The 26,774-nt window shown below is 32.7% G+C and overlaps 2 protein-coding genes across 2 annotated transcripts; both read right to left on the minus strand.

Annotated features, from left to right (window-relative positions):
• Positions 1-6,349: 6,349 nt before the first annotated feature.
• Positions 6,350-8,197, minus strand: LOC123204443 (pectinesterase-like; the record flags this gene model as incomplete). The annotated part of the gene is made up of 2 exons (XM_044621102.1): positions 6,350-7,034; positions 7,405-8,197. Coding segments are annotated over 2 exons (1,458 nt in total), but the record flags the coding sequence as incomplete, so codon positions are not given.
• Positions 8,198-23,463: 15,266 nt separating this feature from the next.
• On the minus strand, positions 23,464-24,233 carry LOC123204452 (uncharacterized mitochondrial protein AtMg00810-like). The gene is made up of 2 exons (XM_044621113.1): positions 24,052-24,233; positions 23,464-23,755 (listed from the first exon to the last, which is right to left on the minus strand). Exons 1-2 carry the CDS (start codon positions 24,231-24,233, stop codon positions 23,464-23,466), a joined length of 474 nt encoding a protein of 157 aa, XP_044477048.1.
• Positions 24,234-26,774: the final 2,541 nt, after the last annotated feature.

Consider the following 26,774-nt stretch of genomic DNA (forward strand, 5'->3'; position numbering starts at 1 on the left):
GGATTGCTGATATATGGGCTAGTTAGATTTGGAGTGTTTAAATGATGGTCGGGTTGGGTCAAAATGTAAGTGGGGTGGGCTTAGATAATTGAGTGTGAGGATTAGGTTGGGTGGCGCATTAAATGGGTTAGTGTGCAAAAAGTATGGTTATGCGTATTTAGATTCAAATGGTAAACTGAATTGAATTATTTAAAAATTACGGTTTGATCATAAAATTATTTAAATTATTTTTTTCAGTTTGGGTTGTAGTTCAAAGAATTTTTAAATCGACCAAAATCGTAAACAGTATTTAGTTAATATTTATATATATATCGTAAAATACACATTATATTATATGATACGTTTACTATATCTTATTAATTTGATACATTTTATAATACATATCATTTTTTTTATATATATCATATTATATTGTAATATATGTATTATGTATTATAAAATACTGAAAATTATAATTCAAACCATAATTCATATCGAATTAAACTATATTTTTTCAGTTTAATTTGCTTATAAACGTAAAATAGTTTGATTTAATTTACACATTTTTTAAATTATTTTTTAATTTAATTTAAAAAATTTTTCAAATTACATCAAATCCGACTGCTTACAACCCTAGCCCAAAAAGTGTGAGTATCTAGTTTGGGCGTGGTTGGGCCACTTGTTTGGGTTGTGTTTCATTAATATGTTCTCCATTCTCTTCGTCTTCTTCCTTGGATTCAATCTTCTTTGTCTCTTTCAATAGGAAATCATGACAGGAAGGTTATTGAACAAATTCTAGTGGTTGGGCTTTACCAAAAAGGGTCAAATATCCACTGAAATGTGTCGTCTCAACCAAATTGACTTTGACTTCGCTAGAAATTGCTTTGTCATCGGTAGTTACTGATGCTTCTTGGCCAGAATCTTCTATCTTAGCCGAATCATCTTTCTTCCTCTTTCCTTGTCGGTTTCCTCTTTTTGGACCGTTATTAGTGGCCTAAGCTTTCTCAAATGCTTCAGCAGGTTATTTGCAGAAGGGAGACCCAATTTTTGGGCAATCCAAAAAGCTTCTTCAAAAATGCATATCCAATTTTTGTTGATGTCTGTTTTCGTTTCCTATGTTTTTCCTTCTTGATTCCAGTTTGCTCAGTTCCAAATCTATCCCAAAAATGTACTTAGATACCAAATGGTGCAAACCTGGTTTCTTTCTTCATTGTCCTCGTACTTTTCTTCACAGCAACAACAATTCCCATCTTCTAATCAACCCAGAAACTACACTGCAATGCTCATTCCAAAACCACAACCAAGCAATACTTACAGTGTCCAAGCAATAGTGAATAGAATTTTCAACACGAGTGCACAAAATTAGCAAACAATAGAAGACTTCATTACTCAGAATTCAACTACAATCTTCATCTCAGTTTGGGTCAATACAACTGAACAATAGACAATTCTAGGTTTTTGAGAGATCAGCTCTCTCCCCTTATTCCCCTACTTTTTGCTTCTGACTTTTTTTCCTCTTGATTTATTTTCAGCTTTTATTTTCTCTTTATAACTGTCTCCGATGCTTTGCTCTTGCCCTGTTCCAGTCATCTGTCTTTGTGGTCCAGCCTTACTTTTTGCATGAATGACACTTATCTTGTCTTCTGCTTGTGCCTTTGGTTTCTTCTTCTTTTTATGGGTATATACATAGGTCCTAACAAACAGACACCAATCATCATAGAAACATCACTAGACTATGGCCATTGAAGTAGCTAAAAAAAACCACAAATTTTTGGTGGAACTCATCAAGTGATGCAATCTTTAAACTAGTTCTCAATGTATCAAACTTGTTTCCAGCTAGAGCTTAAAGTTAAAATGTCAACCTTTTAGAATTTTGTTGGCACATATTAAATTACCAATTTTTTTGCTAATACCTGAATCTAACATAATGAGCATCAATCTCAATTTGTTTGGTTTTTGCATGCAAGACATGATTAGCTGCTAAAACACTAGCATTTTGATTGTCACACCACATAATAAGAGTTGTAAACTGTAATCCCAGTTCAGAGAAAAGACTCTTCAACCATGCAATCTCAGCAGTTGTATTGGTTTGGACCCTATATTCTACCTCAGTCGATGATAATGCCATTACTTTCTGCTTTCTAGAACACAACGAATAAGATTAAGACCTAGGTATAGACAAAACCGCGTGGCGGATCTTTTATCTGAAATATTGCTAGCCCAATCAACATCTGAGTAGCATTCCAACTGTAACAGAGATCTTTGTTCAAACACAAGACCATGAGACAGGTTTCCCTTAACATTTCTCAATATCCTTTTGCAGGCTTGCCACAACAAAGAGGAGCGTCTTTTTAAGAAATTGGCATAATCTATCAACTGAAAAAGCTAAATCAGGCTTGGTTAAGGTTAGGTGTTGTAATCTACCAATTATGCTTCTATAAAATTTTGGTAGGTCAAAATCTTCACTATCACCAGGATACAATTTAATGTTAGTAATAAAAGAGGTAGAAACAGGATTTTTTTTTTTTTTTTAACAAGGGATCTTGCCCACCAATACTAAAAAAGGTAGAAATAGGCTTTCTTTTTTGGGTAAAGGGGGACCCTGCCCATAGAAACAGGTTTTACATCACTCATTTTAGCTCTATCAAGCAGATCCTTGGCATATTTAGTTTGGGATAGATTAACCCCTATTATTGTTCTCATTACTTCAAACCATAGAAAATAGTTCAAGGATCCTAATTCTTTAAGAGCAAACTTCTTATTCAGATATTCAACAAGTTGTGCAGTCAGAGAATTATTATTCCCAGTTAATAGAATGTTGTCTACATAGACTATGACTTAAATGACTTTTATACAAGCCCTATGGATGAATAGACTTTTATCAGAGATTGTATTATGGGAACCCACTCAAGAAGTGCAACTTTCAACTTATCAAACTAGGCTCTAGAGCTTACTTAAGACCATATAAAGTTTTATTTAGTCTACAGACTTTCTTACAGGTGGAGACTATTTTTGAATTGGAACCAGCACCAACAGAGGACACTACAGAATATGGAAAGACATGAAATCCTTCAGGCTGACTCATAAAAACCTGTTCCTCAACATCTTCATTAAAAAAAAAAAACATTATTGACATCAATCTACTTAATATCCCAACCATAGAGCATGAACAAGTTGATAATTACCCTTACAGTGGCAGTCTTCGTCATTGGACTAAAAGTTTCAAAGTAGTCCACTTAAGGGGTCTATTGAAACCTTTTTGCTACTAATCTAGTGTTGTACCATTGAACTGATCCATCAGAATTGCATTTGATTCTCAACACCCACTTACAACCTACTACATTCATGTCAAAGGTCCAGGTATTATTTCCTAAGAGTGCATCATATTCATCTTGCGTTGTAGCTTTCCAATCGGGGTCAAATAGAGCTTTAGTTGTAGTGGTGGGTTCTGATTTTACACTGAAAGTACTATTAGATAGCAAAGCAGTGTGTAATGGCAGATTTGGATCTTGTTATCATAGGATGTGTATTTGTGGTAAAGGGTATGTTTGTGGTAGGATAGGTAAATTTGGATATATCTATAACTAAGTTTGTATTTGAAGAGTCAACGGGCTGGATTTTGTGGTTTTAGAAGAAAAAAGAGATCTGTCTAGGTCAAGAACAAGATCAACTGTAAAAGGTGGGGACAAAGTAGGAACTGATGTATGTGAAACTATGACTGGTGTTTGAGGATATTGGTTGAAGAATATGGTTAGACAAATTGTGTGTGGGAAGAGAGACAGAAGGAAGCTTGAAATTAGATGAAGTATCACTGGTTTGATTCAATGCAGGGGCATGAATATTCTGATCTGTTGTGTTATTAATTAAACCAGGAGATAATGATGCAGTAGAAGATACTCTAAGAATGGAAATAATGACAGACTTCAGATTCAATAGTATCAGATTTTAGATACTTAAAAACAGATGCAGTTAGTAAAGGAAATTCAGATTCTTCAAATTTGACACTTTGAGCTATGTAAATCCTACCTTTAGGAGCCAAGCATTTCTACCCTTAATGGAACAAACCATACCGCATAAAGACACACTTAATGGCATGAAACTAAAATTTCTGCTTATAATAAGGCCTAAGAAATGGATAAGTTGCATAGCCAAATATTCTAGGTGTTGAATAATTTGGAATCTTTTTGAACAGTACTTTGAAAGGGGAAGTAAACTCTAGGATTGAAGAAGTAAATCCTTTAATCAAATATACTATTGATCCAAAAGAAGACCACTGATATTTCAATGGAAAACCAACCCCTTTTTGGGAAATAAGGGAACGGAAAAAAAAAAAAAAGTACAAAAATTATACATATATGATATGATGAATGGTGAAAAGTACGTTTGTTAAAATATACTCATAAAATTCGGATACAGAAAAAATATAGATCGTATATATACGAGTTTAATATAACAAATAATTAATAATATATTTTCAAAAATATGTCAATATCAATATTAATTTAACACTTTTCATTGAACATCCGGTTAAACTCAATATAGTATTTCAAATCAAATTATTTAACTGTCATTAGATCTAACATAACACAATACATAATTGATTGTCAAATAGAATACACAACCAAGATTCAATTATAATCTCACAAACACAACAAAATGATGCGTGCCACCACTGAAACTCAAGAACAAGAACGAAAATTGTAGAGAAGTTGAATCAAGAACAAGAATTACAGAGAGTTTGAAAAGGAAGATTCACAGAACATTTGCAAGGGTTTTCCCGCCAATATTATTTCCTTTCTTTTTAAAACTAACTTCTACAACGAAATGATAGTGTACATGAAATAGAATTGAATGACAGTTTATTTTCAATCCAATTAAAATGACAGTGTAACACTAATGCTTATTACAAACGAATTAGAATGGAACGGCATTGTATTGGAATCCCACTAATTCTTGCACCCACGCTTTATTCAACAACTTCTGTACACAACATTCCTTTTAAATACCCTGCTTCTGCACTTCTGACTCATTTCATTCACTTTGATCGGTATGTATCGGTTTTTTAATTCAAGTATTTCACATGGCATTCCAGAATCTAGCCAGCCACCTGCTGTATATATATTATTTTATAATTGTAATAATAATGTTAAGAGTAATGTTATACGCATAAATAATATATTATTTTATAATTGAATAATTTAAAATTAGAGATAAAATAATATTTAATTATATAAGAATGTATTATTATTTGTATATAAAATTATACACATAATTTTATTATAATGTTAATACGATTGCAAGGTCAACAATTTAAATCATGATATTATATTATTAAACAGATTATTAATTTCCAGAAGGCCAATATACATTTGATTTTTCTATTATTATATTTAAGTAATATTACATGTATTAAAAATTTGTATAAATAAAGATGAGACGTTAACATTTAAACTTATTATAATTATAACTTAAACAATAAAATTATGTGTATCTATTTTTAGTACACAATTCGTATATATAGATAATATATCATCATGTGATTAAGTAATTTTAAATTAAAAATAAAGTAATATCTAATAACATAATAATACATCATCTATGTATATAAATTATGTATAAAAAAGAGTATACATAACATTGCTCTCCTCTAAAAATAAGTTTTCCCATTACGCTACTTCCAGTTTTGAGATGTTATCATAAAAGGAATAAAACTATGTGTATAATCAAATTATACAAGTTTTATCTACCAAAAAAATTATATAACTTTTTTTGTGCAACTTAATATGGTAAATTAGGATTAAATGATGTGATTTTTTATTTTTTTTCTTATTTTAAAATAATTTAATCAAATATTAATATATCAAATTATACATAAAATATTATATAGTTATTTTTATATATAATATTACTCTCATAAAATGAATCATCTCAAGTCTATATTTCAATAACAAACTCTTAAAAACGGCACTCGTTTATCGTTTTGATTTTTTTCCTTTCTTTTTTTTTCTAAATTTTTAGGTAAGTTTTCCTTTCTCTTTCAATTGCAACATTCTGATTAAATTTTGATTGAAGGAGCTAAAATGAAACAACGTGCCATGACCTGTATTATTATTACAATTAAGATTACGTACAAGTCGACAACTTAGACATGATTTTGCTTTCAATCAAACAATAAAATTATATACATTATTTTATATATAAATAAAAATATATTATTATGTAATTAAATATTATTTTATTTTTAATTATTTAATTATTTAATCAGATACATTATTATTTGTATATAAAAATTATACATATAATAATATGCTATAAATTAATTGGCACATTTGACTTATTTTTTTTATTAACAAATTCTTGGTCTTTCCCATTTTTGCATTATTTCCTACTTCATAAACCAGCATCGTACGGTACTCCGGTGGCCGGAAGCCACGAATTCCCAGCTAAAAAGCTCCCCACGGTGAACTTTCCGGCCTCTGTTGGGCTAGTTATCACATGATAGCCTGGCCACTTCACTCTCCCACTAGTACTTGCCCCACCTCCAGTGTTCATATACTCTCCATAATAAAGAGTGTTCAAAGCAAAACTGCCGCTCCACGGCAACCAACCGGCGGGATTAATCAAACTGTCGATCGTACATTTCATGATCACTGTTCGAGAATACTGTTTCCACGGTCGACCCAGGTAGTTTTCACTGGAGCCTTCACCTGTGATACGAGAGTTGTGAATAATTATACCCGTGTTTTCGTTTGGGTCTTTTCTTCCCTGCGCTGTAACAGTGCTCTTCTGGTTGCTTTTTCTGATGTAAATATTGCAGTTTTGAAGTACCACCACAGCGTCGCCGAATATGAAGTCTTGGGTTCCATAAACGTCGCAGTTGCGATAGAATTGTCTTTTAGCGTAGACATATAAAGTGTCCTGGTAGCCTTTGAAGCTGCAACCATAAAAGACAGAGAAGTCGGAGCCTGACCGGAGAGCCACCGCTTGATGATTCTGAGGTCCTGCTGTATTCTCAAAAGTCATGCCTCTAGCTATGAAGCCTTCTCCAGTAACAGCTACAAGAATTTGAAAAATCAAAATGAGTTAATAATAAAATAATTATTAGATTATCATTATGAAAATAATGTCTGGTTTTATCGTTGCCAAAATGATGTGAAGAAAGGGTGCAAGTTTAATAATTTAATAATAATATGTTCATCCCTATCTTATTCTTGTTATTATTATAAAATATCATGCGAAATCTTACGTATCACTGCAAAGAAAAAAAAAAAAGAAACATTAATAAAAGAAAAAATAATATTTGATCATTATAAATATCTTTTTTACGATTTTAATAATTAATTATTAAAATTAAATAAATTTTTAATTTTTAATAATATAGTTATCAATGAAGTGTAATTTAATTTAATAATATAAAGAGCTTACCAAAAGTGGCCGAGCGAAAAGTTGTGGTGGCCCCATTGGCATTCCTACTAGCAGTAACAATTGTAGCATCAATTCCATCTCCCATTAACATTATATTTTTCACTGTTCTTTTAATCTCCACATTTTCTCTGTAAATTCCTTTTTTAACATAGATCACCATTCGTCTCCCGCCACCTTTCTTAGCTGCAGCTGCCACAGCCTCAGAAATGGTCTTATATTCACCGGTTCCATCTTGCGCCACCACAATGTCACCTTTCGGTGGGGCTGATTGCAACAGTTTCCTGTCAGCCGCGGAAACCCATGACGGAAATTCATCCACAAGCAAGCGTCGACCGCCAACTTTCACAGTTGTGTCCCATTGGACAGTGGATTGAGTCACTGCCAAGGAATTGCTAACCAATTGGGAGAAGTTAGTCAACATCAATGGTAATGATTCAAGATAATGCCCCAAGTTAAAATCAGTAAACCCGTTTTCGCACGTCTGTTGATTTGCAATGGCGGCGCTTAGCCATGTTACGGAATCAACAGGATTTGAAGAGCTCATCGAACGGTTTAGATTGTCGACTGTATCTTCATAGAGCTCCAAACAATCCGTCCAAGCCAATTTGGCTAGCTTGTTGAAAGAGCTTAAGTTCATTGATGAAATGTGCTCGTGAGCTTTAACGGATTGGTTCAAGGTGACCTTGAGGATCAAGTTGTGAAAGGATAATTGGGTTTGGTCGAGCTTGAGGGTGTCTAAGAAATTATTCCCCATGTAGTAGTCGCATATTTTGGGATATGGGGATTGCAGGCACAAGTTTCAGAGAAGAAAATAGGAAAAAAGAAATAAAGATTGGGAGGAATCAAATATCCATTAGAGCAAAACTTGAAGCTCTGATATCAACTTTGTTATGAACATGAAAAGATGGCCAAAAGAAAAGGGTGTTTATATAGGCCGCACATTTGGTGTACTTTTGTGGTACTATCATTTTATTTGTAGACGGTGGATGGTGTTTCAAAGATAGTTGGGACACGAATTCAAGGTTATTAATATAGGTGGGGCATTAAAATTTTCGAAGCAAAAGTATGGATTCCAATATTTATTACATTTATAAAATCTTCATTTGATTTATATAATAATTATAAGTTTGATTATTATAATTTAAATTTATTTATTCAAAAAAATATAGATAAAGTTTCGATTATTCAAAAAATATATATATTTGGCACACATTAGGGTTTTTTTTTTTTCAACACTCTTGGGCCAATGCGTGATGTTTGCTTGAAATAAGAATCTTCCCCGTGTTGTTTAAGTTTACATGTAGTGGACTAATATGTATAACTAAATAATAATATTATATGTATAATTTTATATATAAATAAGAATAAGATTTTTAGATTAATAATGAAGTTAGTTCAATCTCGAAAGCTAACTCAATTCAGGTTAGTTATGTTTGAATTTATTTAATTTAAATTCAAATCGAATCTAAGTTAAAAGAATTGATTTATTTTTTAAATCGAGCAAAACTTGAGTTTATAACTTGAATTAATAGTTTGAATTCGTAATTTAGATTAGTTCGAATTTATCGTTCAAATTTTTGACTCAATTCAGTTTAAATACATAATTTAAATAAATAATTTTGTATATTATTTTAATAAAACGATATAATTTACATTGAGCTAACTTGAGCGAAAGAGTGACTGAATTCGACCCATGTCAGTATCCACCCCTAGTCATCATGTCTCATTTTCTCGCCGGTTGTCTTTTAAAAATAAATCCATTTGTTCAAAGGATTCTAAAACGGGTGCGACTTAAAGGAACGTATGAATATCATGGTGTGCCGGGTTTCGAAATATTTTAAAGTTTGGACCTCTTTTAATTATAGATAGTTGACAATAGAGAGCGAATTTTTACATTTTTCTACAAAGCAATCGGAGAACAGCTGTGTCTGTTGATTTTGAATGACATTAGCTACAGGTTCTAGATTAAGCCGGCTATTGCACGCCATTGGATTTGTGGGCACATACGAATTTATTTACATTAGCTACAGGATTAGGATTCAACAATGACACCCATAAGTCTTCTGCACTTGTGGAACGACTTAATATTGGTCAGCTATAAACAATAAAATGACCTATTTTTCTTGCACCACTTTGGGTGGTTGGCATTACTTCGTACTTTGGGTTGGAGTCATGGTTTTACATTAACCTTCTGCCCTTTTTGCTTTTTTTAAATTTTCCAAAACAACAATTTTTAACTTAAGCTTGGCTGAAATTCCCAACTTTTAAGGTTTAAAATTTCGAATTTTCAATTGTCATCTGTTTCTGTAAAAAAATTTAGTAGTTTTTGTTAAGTGTAAAGGTAGAAAGATCATTTTATATATAATTTTTTATTTTATTTTTTCTTTTTAAACTAACACGTATTTTGGAGAATCAATTATAATTTTTTAAAATATTAAAGTTGTTAATAAAAACTTTTAAGATTTTTTTGAAAATTCAAAAAGTTTAGGGTATTTTTGAAATTCTAAATATTTTAATATTCTTCTTAATAGTTTAAAAAATTGAAAGTTATACTCCATAAAAATTGAGAAAAACACAACTTTAAGGAAGGATGGGAAGAGTTTTGATATTTTTAAGAGTTTAAGTAATACAATTTTTACTAATTTGATATTTATATTAAATATTAATAATAATTTCATAACTTCAATAAAAAAGTAAATCAATCATTTTCAAGAAAATAAAATAAAGTTTACTAACAGAAGTAAATTAAGAATTCGGTTTTTCAGATACATAAAATGTAAAAATTTGTCATTTCATCAAATATTGTGGGCGAAATATTATTTGGTCTTTTTTAATCCAAAACTATTGCCAAAATTTGAAGTTATTGACTTCTTGTTTCCCTTTCGAATTTTTTAAAATTTTATTTGGTGTGCTAATTCTCTTGGAATTTTTATTTTGACAAGAACACAATTTAATTATCTTAGTTATCAGCCGGTACCATAAACTATAAAAATATAAAATTTTGACTTTATTTGAGATATAAATAATTGAAAATTGGATGTATTACATCAAACGAATTTGATAAGAACATTTGATTCAAATATTAAAAAAAAAACTTGAAAAAAATCATTTTTTTCTTTTTTTTATTTTTTGATGTTCATTATTTAAATTAGATAAATTTAAATTTGAGTTTAAAGTTTTATATTTTAAACTCGAATTAATCTTTGTTAAAACTTGATTCAGTTTAAATATACTCTAATCAATATTCTTATTCTAAAGTATGCATAGAAGTTAAATTTCTAATCAAGTTTTTATAAATTTCCCTACTTTCCCATGAATAATTATAATTAATCAATCTTCCAAATCAAAGAACAGTCTTGATCATTGAATGAAACCTTCTTAGTCGAGCTCTAATTCCCAAGCACTCACGAAATGGCTCGTGAAGCTTCGGCCTCAGCGACTAGAAAATCAAACTTATCCATAATAATATCTTTTTTTATGTGTCAAATTTGGTGATCATCATAGAAAATGAGCCCTAAATGGAGTCGTCGGTGAGTCCAAATACATGTTCTTGTCATGCCGCATGACTTTTCAAGATTACGTACAATCCGTTTTAAATATTTAATTAAATATATAAATAATAAATAATAATATGATTAAATATAATTTTATCAATAAAATTATTCGTATTTATTTTAAATATATATTTGATATATGTTATCATGTAATTAAATAATTTTAAAATAATAATAAAATAATATTTAATCACATAATAATACATATCAAATCTTATTCTATTATTTAACTTTTAAAAACTTAAGAGAGTACAAAAAAACCTAAACACCTATGTGTTTAGATTAAAAAAACCTAAACACAAAGTCATTGATAAAAAAAATCATTAAAAAAATGATAAAATTGTTAAAGATAAAAAATCATTAAAAAAAAAAAATCTTTAGCTGGATTCGAAATCAATGCTACTCAATCTCAAGTTAAGTTTGTTCAAATGGAACATAAAACTAAATCAACTCAGATTTAGCCCTACCTGTAGGCCCAGCCTCAAACATCCGAATTATTACTTTATAGGACTGAATTGAAATTTCCTCGATTGTGTGCGCCCCAAGCAAGCTAAACTAATTTAGGGCTTTCTTGTTAGGCTTAAACTCTGGTTAAAAAGTCATAGAAACACAACTTCTTTGCCCAGATCAATATAAAACGTGAATGGCCTGTTGGACAGTTGGCGTTAGTGGATTATTGTATGTCCATTACCTAATATGATGCTGGCTCCGATGTGAAGCCCAAACTTTCTCTACAAGCAATAATACTAAAACAAATTAATTATGGAAACCGAGTCAAAAAAAAAACCAGCAAACCCAAATTACCCCATTCCTGTGAAGTTAAATCTGTCCATCTAAGGTTGAATTTGATCGGGATCAATTCCAAACAAGACTTGGTATCGATTTGAGATTAATAAATTAAAACTTAAGATTAGTTAAAAATAATTTAATTTTAAATTCAATCAACATCATTTCAAACGAGTATAAAAGGGTTCCAATTGTTTGATAACTGATTACTTACTCAAATGCTGGTAGAAAAATGCACGAATGAGTCCCGAATTCCGTCCAGATTCATGCGGCTACTCAATAAGTTGAATAAATAAAATACCATCTAAGTTATAACAATGAAAATTCTGGGATGAGGTCAATCATGCATCTCTATGTATGTTCTTAAATACTTTCTTATTTTAGGTACCATGTCTTAGAGACAAGTACGCATATCTTTTACATGACGTGGACACAGGCACAGTTGGAGTTGTTGATTCTTCTGAAGCTGTACCTGTTATAGATGCTTTGAGTCCGAAAAACCGAAATTTGACTTACATACTAGATACACATCATCATCGTGATTGTTGGAAACTCAAATGAAAGAAAGAGAGCGTCACATCTAATAAAATTAAATAAAATGTATATTATATAAGTATGTGAATTAAATTTTAACATAAATCAATTAGTTTTGTGTAATACAAATTTTAATATATACACTTATAGATCCAATATAGATTTCTGACAATGATCATACTAATGGTCATATGAAACCAAAAGCAAGGTACAGTGCGAAGGTATGACCATGTTATCACTCTCAATTTCTTCCTAATAAAACTTTAAATGAGTAATTATGATAGTGTTGACAAAATTTAAATATTTATTTGTCTATTAAATTTTATTATTATTGTTAAAAATAAAATTATTATTTAATAAAATATTTAAAAAATAAAAAATTTATCACATTTTTTTTCTTAGGTTTAAAAAACTAACACACTTTTTAATCCAAAATTTGAAAAATAAACATTTCCTTCCTAAGATTTTTCCAGTGACGATAATGTTCTCTCTCCCCCTTGACTTCTCTCTCCATCCTATTCCATTCCCTGCTTTCCCTGTCCGATAAAGGCTCCCCTCTCCATCTTGATGAAGATGAATTATTATTTTCGTCTAAAGATAAAAACACGTCTTTGTCAATTAGGGATGACTGAGAATGGAACGGGATGGAGAGAGATGTTGGAAGGGAAAAAGAACATCGTCGTTGTTGTCTTTGGTTGTCGACAACATTGTTGGAAAAACTTTAGGGGAAAATGTTTATTTTTCAAATTTTAGGTAAAAAAAATTTATTAGATTTTTAAACCTAAAAGGAGAAATGTGATAAATTTTTATTTTCTAAAATATTTTATTAAATAACAATTTTACCTTTGACAATAACAACAAAATTTAACAATAAATAAATATTTTAATTTTTATAAATTAACTAATATAAGTTTGAGTTTACACTAAACTTTGAGTGGAAATAAATCTTCCGGCCTTTTACAAAATTTTCGTTGCAAAGTTTTTAGGACTATAAAGGGGGATTGATTGATCCATGTAAATGGTCTTTGATTTGTTCTTCTTGTTTATAAAGTTTCTAAATTTTATCTAGACATTCTTTTTTTAAATTTGAATAATCCATCAATGTTACTATTTATTTTTCATGCTTCAAAACTTGAGCAATTTTAAGTCTTGACGGAGCTCATTTTCTCTGCAGAATGTGTGCAAAGAACTTAATTAGTGACGGGTATTTTAATGGGTCTATATATATTAAAAAGAAAAAAAATGAAAAGAAAAGTCCAGTCAATGGAGAGAAGGAGTCTCGGCCATTGACAACACTATCATGTCCAGCTCAGTGGACGAGAAAAAATAGGCATTTAACCAAACCAAGTGCATTTTGGTTTGGACATCAAATCAACTAACAGTAAGTGAAACAACTTACAGTAAGAGCAAACAGACATCAAATCAAAGGATGCTGTTGATATGGTACCGTCAAGTGCATTATCTAAACTGTAAATGGAGCATATGCATTCCACGGTATCAGCAAAATTGGCTAAGAGCGCTACGTGCATTCACACTAACTGATTTATCTAACTAATCCAATTATTCATCTATTAACTGATTGAGCCGAGAGCACTGCCGCGAGCATTGCTTTGCAATTGTGGTAGGGAAAATAATTTCTACATCTGCTATTATCGTCCGTTGTGTGCCGCTTGCGGAAGGAGCTATCGCCATGTTGGTGGTGCACTGATGTGAGAGTTTATTGATAGCTTGCTTCGTTCATTTGATTGACTGTTTTTTGTTTAGTTTCTCAATTTTCTGTAAACCAAACTGAGCTTGAATAATTCAATTTCCTTTTGCTTTCAATATTAACGAAATCACTCTCAGCTCTCCATGACCTTCTCTCTACGTAAAATCAATCACAGATGAGCAAGAACTCCAACAAGTGGCTCGCGCTTGCTCTTCTAATCTCCTCACGGAGCATTTCAGTAACACTTTTTCATGTTATTTCAAAAGAGTAGGGCTCCATTTTGGTGAATTTGTGGAGGGATTAAACAGATTTGGATTGATATAGATAATGAGACCTTATTTGTGTGTTACACAAATAAGATCTAGACAATAATGATACATTCCACATACATATAATTTTATTTCGATAAGAATGTGAGAGTGAAAAATGTATACAATAAGTAATTGGAGAAGTTTTCTTGCCCATTTCTCTTTGCTTGCTTGATCGTAACTTCTTTATATAAATAATAATAGTATTATTGATTTACTAATTGATAAACAAATAATTGAAAAGTTGAGAAACCCTATATATTTTTCATATTAAAAGCTACTGGGCGGAAAAAAAATTAAAACACTACATATATATATCCAACTTATCACGTATATATATGTATATCCAACTTTATCACAAGAAGGAGATCTTCCCATGGCTGATGGATGGATGGATGGATGAGACACACACACACACACACACATATATATGTATATGTATATCCAACTTTATCACAGCAAGGAGATCTTCCCATGGCTGATGGATGGATGGATTAGATACACACACACACACACACACACACACATATATATGTATATGTATATCCAACTTTATCATAGCAAGGAGATCTTCCCATGGTTGATGGATGGATGGATGAGATACACACACACACACACACACATATATGTATCCAACTTTATCACAGCAAGGAGATCTTCCCATGGGTGATGGATGGATGATACACACACACACACATATATAGTTATTTATCCAACTGTATCACGGCCAGGAGATCTTCCCATGGTTGATGGATGGATGGATGATATATATATATATATATATATATATATATATATATATATATATATATATATATATATATATCATCCATCCGTCCATCCATCAGCCATGAGAAGACCTCCTTGCTGTGATAAAGTTGGCATCAAGAAAGGTCCAGAGATTAGCGATTTCGTTAATAGTGAAAGCAAAAGGAAATTGAGTTATTCAAACTCAGTTTGGTTTACAGAAAATTGAGAAACTAAACAAAAAACAGTCAATCAAATGAACGAAGCAAGCTATCAATAAACTCTTACATCAGTGCAACACCAACATGGCGATAGCTACTTCCGCAAGCGGCACACAACGGACGATAATAGCAGATGTAGGAATTATTTTCCCTACCACAATTGCAAAGCGGTGCTCGCGGCGGTGCTCTCGGCTCAATCGGCAGTGGAAGAATAACTTGTGCTGGATTGGGCCCTTCATGTGCAGTAGCAGTATTCGTATCCGTATCCCTAATCTCTGGTGTCTCCACGTCTCCTTCTTCTACGTCTCCAGCAACCAAATCATCATTCATGGCCTCCGACAGCCAACTACAAAATTTTATAATATGTTTTTTTATCACTCTTCTACATGTCCAGACTATTATAAAGACAATCACCGATGTGAAAACACCACCGACTGTGTCTCCGTGTTGCTTCCAAAAGCCTCCCACTCCAGGGATGCATTCGACGCCACCAGGAGATGGAGGTGGTGGAGTGCCAATGCAGGGAAATCCGACGCACACCGGGGCGGCAGCAAGAGAAGCAGCAAAGACAATACTGAGCAAGAAAATTTTAAACATTTTTGAGCTCAACATTGTTGTAGCGAAAGACAAAAAGGCTCTAATGTGTTTAGAACCGGGATAGGAGGTATGGCTACTCAGGTAGAATGGAAAGTTTTCTTTTTATCTTACCCTCCTACTTCAGTTAACCTCCATTCGTTTAATTAATTATAAATTTCGCCCGATGGAGACAATTAACGAATTCGAATTGTCAAAAATAACCTCCGAATTAAGTCAGGAGTCAAAAGTTTCACTGTTGTTGGTAGCTTGCTCACTGGAAGTAATTAATTATAAATTTCGCCCGATGGAGACAATTAACGAATACGAATTGTCAAAAATAACCTCCGAATTAAGTCAGGAGTCAACCGTTTCCCACTGTTGTTAGTAGCTTGCTCACTGGAAGGAATATGCCGCCGTGGAAATGGATCAACCGTCTACTTTCTTTCCATTTGCCAATCATATTTGCAACTAAGCACCCAACTTCTGTCTCATTGCTTTTCGAATTGTATTCTCTTTTAAATTTGCCTCGGGATTATTGTTAACAACCGTACTGACTCAATGCAAGGAACTTTTTTTCTGAGGGAAAAAAATTTTTATCCTACAAAGGACACTTTTATTTCATGGTAGCTAAACAAAGAGATTCTTATTCAACATATACAAAAAAAAAATTGTTTTATTTTGATATGTGTGATGTCGTTAAACTAAGTACTTCGAAGTAGAATCAAACACGAGAACCAGACATCTACTAATTAATTCTTCATATTAAAAGCTACTGAGCCAAAAAAAAAAATTAAAATGAAGTATAAAAATTAAAATTGTTTTAATTGTTTATTCAAAATCACATATTTAACCATAAAATAATCGTTTTTTAAAATTTTATATGCATGTGAGAGAGTACATATAATATTAAAATATAACGACATCGCACACTTCCTCATATCTCACATCAAATAACTTGATTGTTGGTGGAGGTGTATGTCTCATCACAAATTATCACAAACAAAAAACAGCCAATCAAATGAACGAAGGAAGCTATCAATAATAAACTCCTGCAACAGTGCACCACCAACATTTGGACGTAAAGGAATTGAGTTGATGTTGATGTTGATGTTGGCCAGTTTGACCTTGGGTTGGGTCTTGGGTTTGGATTGTTGATATATGGGCTAGTTAGATTTGGAGTGTTTAAAGGGTGGTTGGGTTGGGTCAAAATGTAAGTGGGGTGGGCTTAGATAATTGAGTGTGAAGATTGGGTTGGGCGGTGGATTAAATGGGTTAGTGTGCAAAAAATACGGTTATAAATTGAACCGGATTGTTTGAAAATTATAGATTGATTTGATATAATTTATAAAATAATTTAGTTTGATTTAAAATAATTTTAAATCATTTTTTTCAGTTTAAGTTTTTAAATCATTTAAAAATTGACCCAAATCGTAAATAATATTTAGTATGTATATGTAAATGATTTTAAAAAGTTTAAACTATGATAATTGAATCATACATTATATTGTATTATCCGCCTTTCAAAAAATAAAATACCTAGCTTGGGCGGGGTTGGGCCACTTGTTTGGGTTGTGTTTCGTTAATATGTTCTCTATTCTCTTCTTCCTTGGATTCAATCTTCTTTGTCTCTTTCAATAGGAAATCATGACAGGAAGGTGATCGAACAAATTCTAGTGGTTGGGCTTTACCAAAAACCGTCAAATATCCACCGAAATGTGTCGTCTCAACCAAATTGACTTTGACTTCGCTAGAAATTGCTTTGGCGTCGGTCGCTATTGATGCTTCTTGGCCAGAATCTTCTATCTTAGCCGAATCATCTTTCTTCCTCTTTTTGGACCGTTATTAATGGCCTAAGCTTTCTCAAATGCTTGTGCAGGATATTTGCAGAAGGGAGACCCAATTTTTGGGCAATCCAAAAAGCTTCTTCAAAAATCCATATCCAATTTTTGTTGATGTCTTTGTTTTCATTTCCTATGTTTTTCCTTCTTAATTCCAGTTTGCTCAGTTCCAAATCTATCCCAAAAAAGTGCTTAGATGCCAAACGGTACATACCTGGTTTCTTTCTCCATTGTCCTAGTACTTTCCTTCATAGCAACAACAATTCTCATCTTCTAATCAACCCAGAAACTACACTGCAATACTCATTCCAAAACCACAACCAAGCAATACCTACACTGTCCAAGCAATAATAAATAGAATTTTCAACACAAGTGCACAAAATTAGCAAACAATCAAAGAAGACTTCATTACTCAGAATTCAACTACAATCTTCATCTCAGTTTGGGGTCAATACAAATGAACAATAGACAATTGCTAGGCTTTTAAGAGATCAGCTCTCTCCCCTTATTCCCCTACTTTTTGCTTCTGATTTCTTTTACCTCTTGATTCATTTTCAGCTTTTATTTTCTCTTTATAACTGTCTCCGATGCTTTGCTCTTGCCCTGTTCCAGTCATCTGTCTTTGTGGTCCAGCCTTACTTTTTGCATGAATGACACTTATCTTGTCTTCTGCTTGTGCCTTTGGTTTCTTCTTGTTCTTTTAACGGGTATATACGTAGGTCCTAACAAACAGACACCAGTTATCATAGAAACATCACTAGACTATGACCACTGAAGTAGGTAAAAAAAACCACAAATTTTTGGTGGAACTCATCAAGCGACGCAATCTTCAAACTAGTTCTCAACGTATCAAACTTGTTTCCAGCTAGAGCTTAAGTTAAAATGTCAACTTTTTAGAATTTTGTTGGCACATACTAAATTACCAATTTTTTTGCTAATCCCTGACTCTAACATACTGAGCATCAATCTCTATTTGTTTGGTTTTTGCATGCAACACATGATTAGTTGCAAAAGCACTAGCATTTTGATTGTTACACCACATAATAAGAGTTGTCAACTGTAATCCCAGTTCAGAGAAAAGACTCTTCAACCAAGCAATCTCAGTAGTTGTATTGGTTAGGGCCCTATATTCTACCTCAGTTGATAATGCCATTACTTTCTGCTTTCTAGAACACAATGAATAGGATATGTGCGTTTCCGTCAATCCGAAACGTTTCGGTTTCCAAAACGGCCCGAAACTGGTACGAAACGTTTTGGGGCTGTTTCGGTAATTTTAGATAAAAGGGAAACGCGTTTCTTTAATAGAAACAGTTTCCTCTGCATACAAGGATTCTGAAAGTGTATCATAAGAGGTTTATGAAAGGATTTTGAAAATAAATAACAAAAATAGTTTCCTATACGTAATAGTCTTCTGGGCGTCTTCTTCTTCTGGGCATCTTCTTCTCTTCTTTGCTGTCAATCTTCTGGGCGTCTTCTTCTTCTCTGAACAGTGGCTAGAAGAAAGAAAACTCTGAAAAAAGTGTGCGTTTTCTTGCCCTTCTATGATACAAATTAGTGTATATGGATTTTAATTTAATGCATTCTATTCCCAAGTTTAATTTCTTTTTATAAAATACATATTAATTTATTATATATACTCTATTCCAAGACTATAATTCTGCACGCCTCTTCCAGTTTTTTTTAATTAAAATATAGGTTATTATATTTTTTTATAAAAATTTCATATTTATAAAAAAAAAACCCTATATTTTTTATATTTACACGTTTCCCCACGTTTTCGTTTCCTACTTTTTTAAGAAAATACGTTTCCATGTTTCCGTTTCCGTGCTACCTAAGACCTAGGTATAGACAAAACCGTGTGGTGGATCTTTTATCTGAAATATTGCTAGCCCAATCAACATCTGAGTAGCATTCCAACTGTAACAGAGATCTTTGTTCAAACACAAGACCATGAGACAGGTTTCCCTTAACATTTCTCAATATCCTTTTGCAGGCTTGCCACAACAAAGAGGAGCGTCTTTTTAAGAAACTGGCGTAATCTATCAACTGAAAAAGCTAAATCAGGCTTGGTTAAGGTTAGGTGTTGTAATCTACCAATTATGCTTCTATAAAATGTCGGTTGGTCAAAATCTTCACTATCACCAGGATACAATTTAATGTTAGTAATAAAAGAGGTAGAAACAGGTTTTTTTTTTTTTTTAAGCAAGGGATCTTGCCCAACAATACTAAAAGAGGTAAAAGCAGGCTTTCTTTTTTCGGTAAACAGGGACCCTGCCCGTAGAAACAGGTTTTACATCACTCATTTTAGTTCTATCAGGCAGATCCTTGGCATATTTAGTTTGGGATAGATTAACCCCCATTTTGTTCTATTTACTTCAAACCATAGAAAATAGTTCAAGGATCCTAATTCTTTAAGAGCAAACTTCTTATTCAGATATTCAACAAGTTGTGCAGTCAGGGAATTATTATTTCCAGTCAATAGAATGTTTTCTACATAGACTGTGACTTAAATGACTTTTGTACAAGCCCTATGGATGAATAAACTTTTATCAGAGATTGTATTATGGGAACCCACTCAAGAAGTGCAACTTTCAACTTATCAAACTAGGCTCTAGAGCCTACTTAAGACCATATAAAGTTTTATCTAGTCTACAGACTTTCTTACAGGTGGAGACTATTTTTGAATTGGAACCAACACCAACAGAGGACACTACAGAATATGGAAAGACATGAAATCCTTCAGGTTGATTCATAAAAACATGTTCCTCAAGATCTTCATTTTAAAAAAAACATTATTGACATCAATTTGCTTAATGTCCTAACCATAGAGCACTAACAAGTTGATAATTACACTTATAGTGGCAATCTTAATCATTGGACTAAAAGTTTCAAAGTAGTCCACTTAAGGGGTCTATTGAGACCCTTTTGCTACTAATCTACTGTTATAACATTGAACTGATCCATCAGAATTGCATTTGTTTCTCAACACCGACTTACAACCTACTACATTCATGTCAAAGGTCCAGGGTAGTAGAGTCCAGGTATTATTTCCCAAGAGTGCATCATATTCAGCTTACATTGTAGCTTTAGCTTTAGTTGTAGTGGTGGGTTCTGATTTTACACTGAAAGTACTATTAGATAGCAAAGCAGTGTGTAATGGCAGATTTGGATCTTGTTATCATAGGATGTGTATTTGTGGTAAAAGGTATGTTTGTGGTTGGACAGGTAAATTTGGATATGTCTATAACTAAGTTTGTATTTGAAGAATCAAAGGGCTGGATTTTGTAGTTTTAGAAGAAAAAAGAGGACCGTCTAGGTCAAGAACAAGATCAACTATAAAAGGTGGGGACAAAGTAGGAACTGATGTATGTGAAACTATGACTGGTGTTTGAGGATATTGGTTGAAGAATATGGTTAGACAAATTGTGTATGGGAAGAGAGACAGAAGGAAGCTTGAAATTAGATGAAGTATCACTGGTTTGATTCAATGCAGGGGCATGAATATTCTGATCTGTTGTGTTATTAATTAAACCAGGAGATAATGATGCAGTAGAAGATACTCTAAGAATGGAAATAATGACAGACTTCAGATTCAATAGTATCAGATTTTAGATACTTAAAAACAGATGCAGTTAGTAAAGGAAATTCAGATTCATCAAATTTGACACTTTGAGCAATGTAAATCCTACCTTTAGGAGCCAAGCATTTCTACCCTTAATGGAACAAACCATACCCCATAAACACACACTTAATGGCGCGAAACTAAAATTTCTGCCTATAATAAGGCCTAAGAAATGGATAAGTTGCATAGCCAAATATTCTTAGTGCTGAATAATTTGGAATCTTTTTGAACAATACTTCGAAAGGGGAAGTAAACTCTAGGATTGAAGAAGTAAATTCTTTAATCAAATATACTATTGATCCAAAAGAAGACCACCGATATTTCAATGGAAAACCAACCCCTTTTTAGGAAACAAGGAAACAAGAAAAAAAAAGAGTACAAAATTTATATGTATATGATATGATGAATGATGAAAAGTACGTTTGTTAAAATATGTTCATAAAATTTGGATACAGGAAAAATGTAGAACGTATATATAGAGTTTAATACAACAAATAATTAATAATATATTTTTAAAAATATGTCAATATCAATATTAATTTAACACTTTTTATTGAGCATGTGGTTAAACTCAACATAATATTTCAAATCAAATTATTTAATTGCCATTAGACCTACAAAATTGATTGCCAAATACAATACACAACCAAGATTCAATTATAATCTCACAAACACAAAAAAACTAATTAAATATCACAATAGTTGATTTTCTATTTTTCATGAAGAGATTTTACAAGAATAAATAATTTATATCCTGTCTTTGTCTTTTATAGTTGAGACAGATTGAAGTCCCGTAAATGTTATCCTGTAAATGTTATCCTGAAGAATGAAAAAACAATTTAAAAGTCAATATTAATAAAAAAACTCTACACCCTACATTAAAAAAATCTAGAGAAATTATATTATATCTCTTAAATTTCTATCCTGTCCTACATTATTTGACCTAATTGAAAAAAAATTTCAAGTCAAAAGTGATTGTTCTGTAAATTAGGATTAATTAGGCATGTGAATTTTTTCATTTATAGATAATATTGGGCTCTAATGCCAAATGATAGATAAAAAAGATTCATCAAACCATTAGTAATCACGTTCAAGTTTTCTTTACATTGAAAATAATGAAAGACAAAATCTATCATTGCAAGACTATTCTAATATAAATTTGATAAAACAATGGGCTTCTCACCTTAGTCGGATCACTGATGTTAATTGTTGTTGAAGGATAACATGATGAGTTGATAGTGAGAAATAGAAATAAAAAGGAAAATATATGGAATTATAAGTGATTTTTTATTTTGAAATAAAAGGAATGTAACTGGTCACTGTTTGTGTTGGGTTTTATAAATTTTATATAAAACAATTTTTATTATGTCTTGTAAAACGACACCGTTTTATCCTTTGTCAAAGGAAAAAATTAAAAAAATACAACAACATATCATACAAACATTCAATATGGAAAATATATAAAATACGTGTTTTATATGTTTTAGGTTCAAAGACACGACTAAACGTGTTTAAAATGATAAAATACGTCAAATGCGTATAATATGGACATTTGCTAACTAGAAACCTACATTTACAAGCAAAGTTAGACTAGTCTCTACAATATGTCTATATTTTCTTTCAACTTTGCCATTTCAAGGGTAAGTGTGTGGACAATGGTGTCTGTAAAAGATGCCTAATTTATTTAGGAAAGGTACAAAGCTCTATTGAATTTTTTAGAAATAAAATTCTCTGAATTGTTGTATTTAGTGTCAAGAATACAAAAAATATATATAAGCTGAGAGTTGAACCAATTCTGCCACAAAATCCAGTTTCTACCTATTCATTTGGATATTTAGCCTAAAATAGAAAATCTTCTAAACTAGAAAAACGCCTAAAATAAAGGAATTCTAGTCAACAACTAAGTTTCCTAAATAATATATAGACAGAAAAATAATCTTCCAAAATCATGAGATTCGACACTCCCTCTGAAGCTAAGGTGATATATGTCAATCATCCCAAGCTTGTTTTTAAGATTTTCGAAGTTAATCTGTGATAAAGTCTTTGTGAGAATGTCTGCAGTTTTAGGCGTGTAGACCTACCTGAAATGCTTCTCTTTTATCTTCTCCTCGATGAAGTGGTGGTTAATCTCTATATGTTTTGTTTTGTTCTGATGCATCGGATTTTTAGCAATGCTGATGGCAGCTTTGTATATCTTCATTGTATAACTTCACAAGACCTCTTCTTTCCACCCTTAATTCTTCAAGTAATTGTATCCAAATTCCTTCACAGATACCATGAGCCATTGCTCTGTATTCAGCCTTTATGCTGCTCCTTGCAACTACTGATTGTTTCTTATTATGCCATGTCACCATGTTTCTCCAGACATAGATATAGTAGCCAATAGTTGAACAACGGTCTGTTATTGAACCTGCCCAGTCTGCATATGTGAAGACCTCAACCTCTCTGCGTTGACACCTTTTGAAATACAATCATGTACTTAGGTTGCTCTTTAAATATTGTAATATTTTGTAGCTAGCATTTAAATGCTTTTGAGTAAAGTTATTCATAAATCTACTCACCATATTCACCGTAAAACCAATATTAGGCCAGGTAAGAGAAAAATAGATTAGTTTTCCAACTAATAAATGATATCTGACTTTGTCTACTGGAGTGTCTCCTTCTTCAGCCCCTAGTTTATTTAAAGGATCCATAGGGGTTTCAGCTAGTTTGCACCCAAGCATATTGGTCTCCTTAGTAGATTAAGAACATACTTTCTTTGAGAAATAAAAATACCAGCTTTTGACCTGACAACCTCCATTCCCAGAAAATACCTAAAATTTCCCAAGTCCTTAATTTCAAATTCTTTGTCAAGAAGTTTCTTGAGATCCTCTATTCTTTTGTGATCATCTCCGGTTATAATGATGTTGTCCGCATATAATATAAGAATATTCATTTCCTTCTAGAGACTGTCTAACAAATAGTGTATGATTTATCTAGTATTGCTAGGAAAATATTCTTTTAACTACTTGTGTCAATCTATTGAACCATGCCCGTTGAAATTGTTTTAGTTTGTACAACAACTTTCCCAATAGTGGATGATGATTCTAATCCTAGAGGAAATCCATGCAGACTTCTTACTCTAGTTCACCATTCAGGAAGGCGTTTTTAATGTGAAGTTGATGAAGAGGCCAATCCATATTAGCTGCTAAAGATAGAAGTACACAAATGTGTCCTCATAATCCACTCCATATGATTGAGTAAACCCCTCTGCGATGAGGTGAGCCTTGAATTTGTTTATGCTTCTGACAGCATTGTATTTGATGGGAAATATCCACTTACATTAGACCGAATGTTTTCCAATTAGAAGCTCTTGTAATTCCCATGTGCCATTCTTTTTTAAGGCCTAAACTTCTTTAAGGACAATAACTTTTCACTTGGGATGGCTTATAGCCTCTTGTATATTGTTGGGAATTTTAATGTCTATCAAGGTAAAGGTGAAGGCTTGAAAACCTTAAGATAATCCTTTGCAAGAGACAAACTTATAGATGGGGTGTTAGGCGCAAGATCTCACCCCTTTTTACAAAGCAATGAGTTGATCTAACTCATTAGAAGAATCATATTGTTACAGATCTGGAACAAGGCCACAAGATTTCTCGGCTCACAACACTTCTACGACAACTTCGCTCAACTTCCGCAAGCAATACGTGCAGGATAATCACAATGGAATAATATTTGTTGAGCAAATATGATATTGATATTTTTTTGGAAATGTAAATCGGATATTTTTTTGTATTCAATATTTTGGAATGATAAACAAAGTTTTTGTTCTTCTACACCCTTTTGACAATAAAGCAGTGAAATAACAAATAACATGAGAACTAAATCACTATTTGTGAATACTAATCAAATAGCCAAAACACTAGCTTGAATGACTTGACGTTCCGCACCTAATTCCTCCAGCTTTCGAGAGGCTGGAACTCTCCCATAAACTATTTTTCCTTCAAAATGCTCTCCTCCCCTTTCTTTCCCCCTTCCAGGTCTATATCAATTTCCCTTCTTTCATTAATGCTTGGCCAATCCTGAGTGGCCACCTCATCGGTCATGTACGTACAAATGGTCCTCTGTCTCTGTTGCTCTGCAGTAGTGTCTCCTTTATGTGCGCACTGGACTATTTCTGTTTTCATAGCCTGTTGTCTGCTCTCTGTTTCTATACCTTTAGTCTGCTGGTTGCCAACTATTCTCTCTAATTTGCCGCCAAGTGTCTCCATGTTATTTCCTCTCCTGATTCTCTTCCTTGCATAAACTTTGGACCTAACATTACCCCGCCCATCCAGAGGCACCTTGTCCTCTAGGTGCAGGTAGGGAAAAAGCCTCCTAACATTCTCATATAGCTCCCATGATGATTCAAAATCTGGCAGGTGCTTCCATTTGATTAATAACTCCAGGTTCCCTTGAGGAGAGTATCGAAAGTCTTCCACTAATTCAGGTTGTACCATTAGCTCTCCATCTTCACATAAACCTTCTGGTAGAGGTTGGCTCTGAGCTACAGTCCCAATTTGTTTTTTCAGCTGCGACACGTGAAATATGGGATGAATTTTAGCCGTTGTTGGAAGCTTCAATTTATAAACAGCTTGACCAATTTTCTTTTCAATCTCGAATGGGCCATAAAATCGAGGGCTTAGTTTTTCATTCGAGCGTGATGCCAACGAACGAAATCGATATGGTTGAAGCTTCCAAAAGACCCAATCTCCTTCATCAAACTCTACCTCTTTACGACCTCTGTCTGCTATCCTCTTCATGCGTTCCTGTGCCTTCTGCATATTGAGTTTCAATTCATCTAGCACTAAGTTTCTCTCTCGGATAAGAGCATTTACTCCTTCTATCCTTGAGTCTTCCTCCACTCATCTGAAAATTGGAGGAGGATCCCTCCCATATACCACTTTAAATGGTGTCATCCCGGTTGAAATATGGAAGGAGGTGTTATATCAATATTCTACCCAAGTTAACCATCTAAGCCATTCTCGTGGCTGTCCACTGCAGAAGCACTGAAGATAAGTCTCGATACTTCTATTAACGACCTCCGTTTGTCCATCCGTTTGAGGATGGTACGCCGAGCTAAATTTTAGAGTTATCCCTGCAGCCTTAAATAATTCTCTCCAAAAATTACTCATAAAGATCTTGTCCCTATCAGTTACAATCGATTTTGGGAACCCGTGAAGACGTACTATCTCCCTAATAAATACCTTTGCCACATCTTTAGCCGTGAATGAGTGTTTCAAGGTCACAAAATGCCCATATTTAGAGAGCCGATCAACTACCACCATAATTGTATCGATTCCCTTCACCTTTGGTAGCCCCAAAATAAAATCCATTGATAATTCTTCCCATATTTGATTCGGAATGGGCAATGGCTGTAACAACCCTGCTGGTGATGTGGCCTTATACTTCATCCGTTGGCATACGTCGCATTCTGACACAAATTTTTTTATATCTT

The sequence above is a fragment of the Mangifera indica genome, chromosome 2 (genome assembly GCF_011075055.1).
Source record: "Mangifera indica cultivar Alphonso chromosome 2, CATAS_Mindica_2.1, whole genome shotgun sequence".
Lineage (NCBI taxonomy): Eukaryota > Viridiplantae > Streptophyta > Magnoliopsida > Sapindales > Anacardiaceae > Mangifera > Mangifera indica.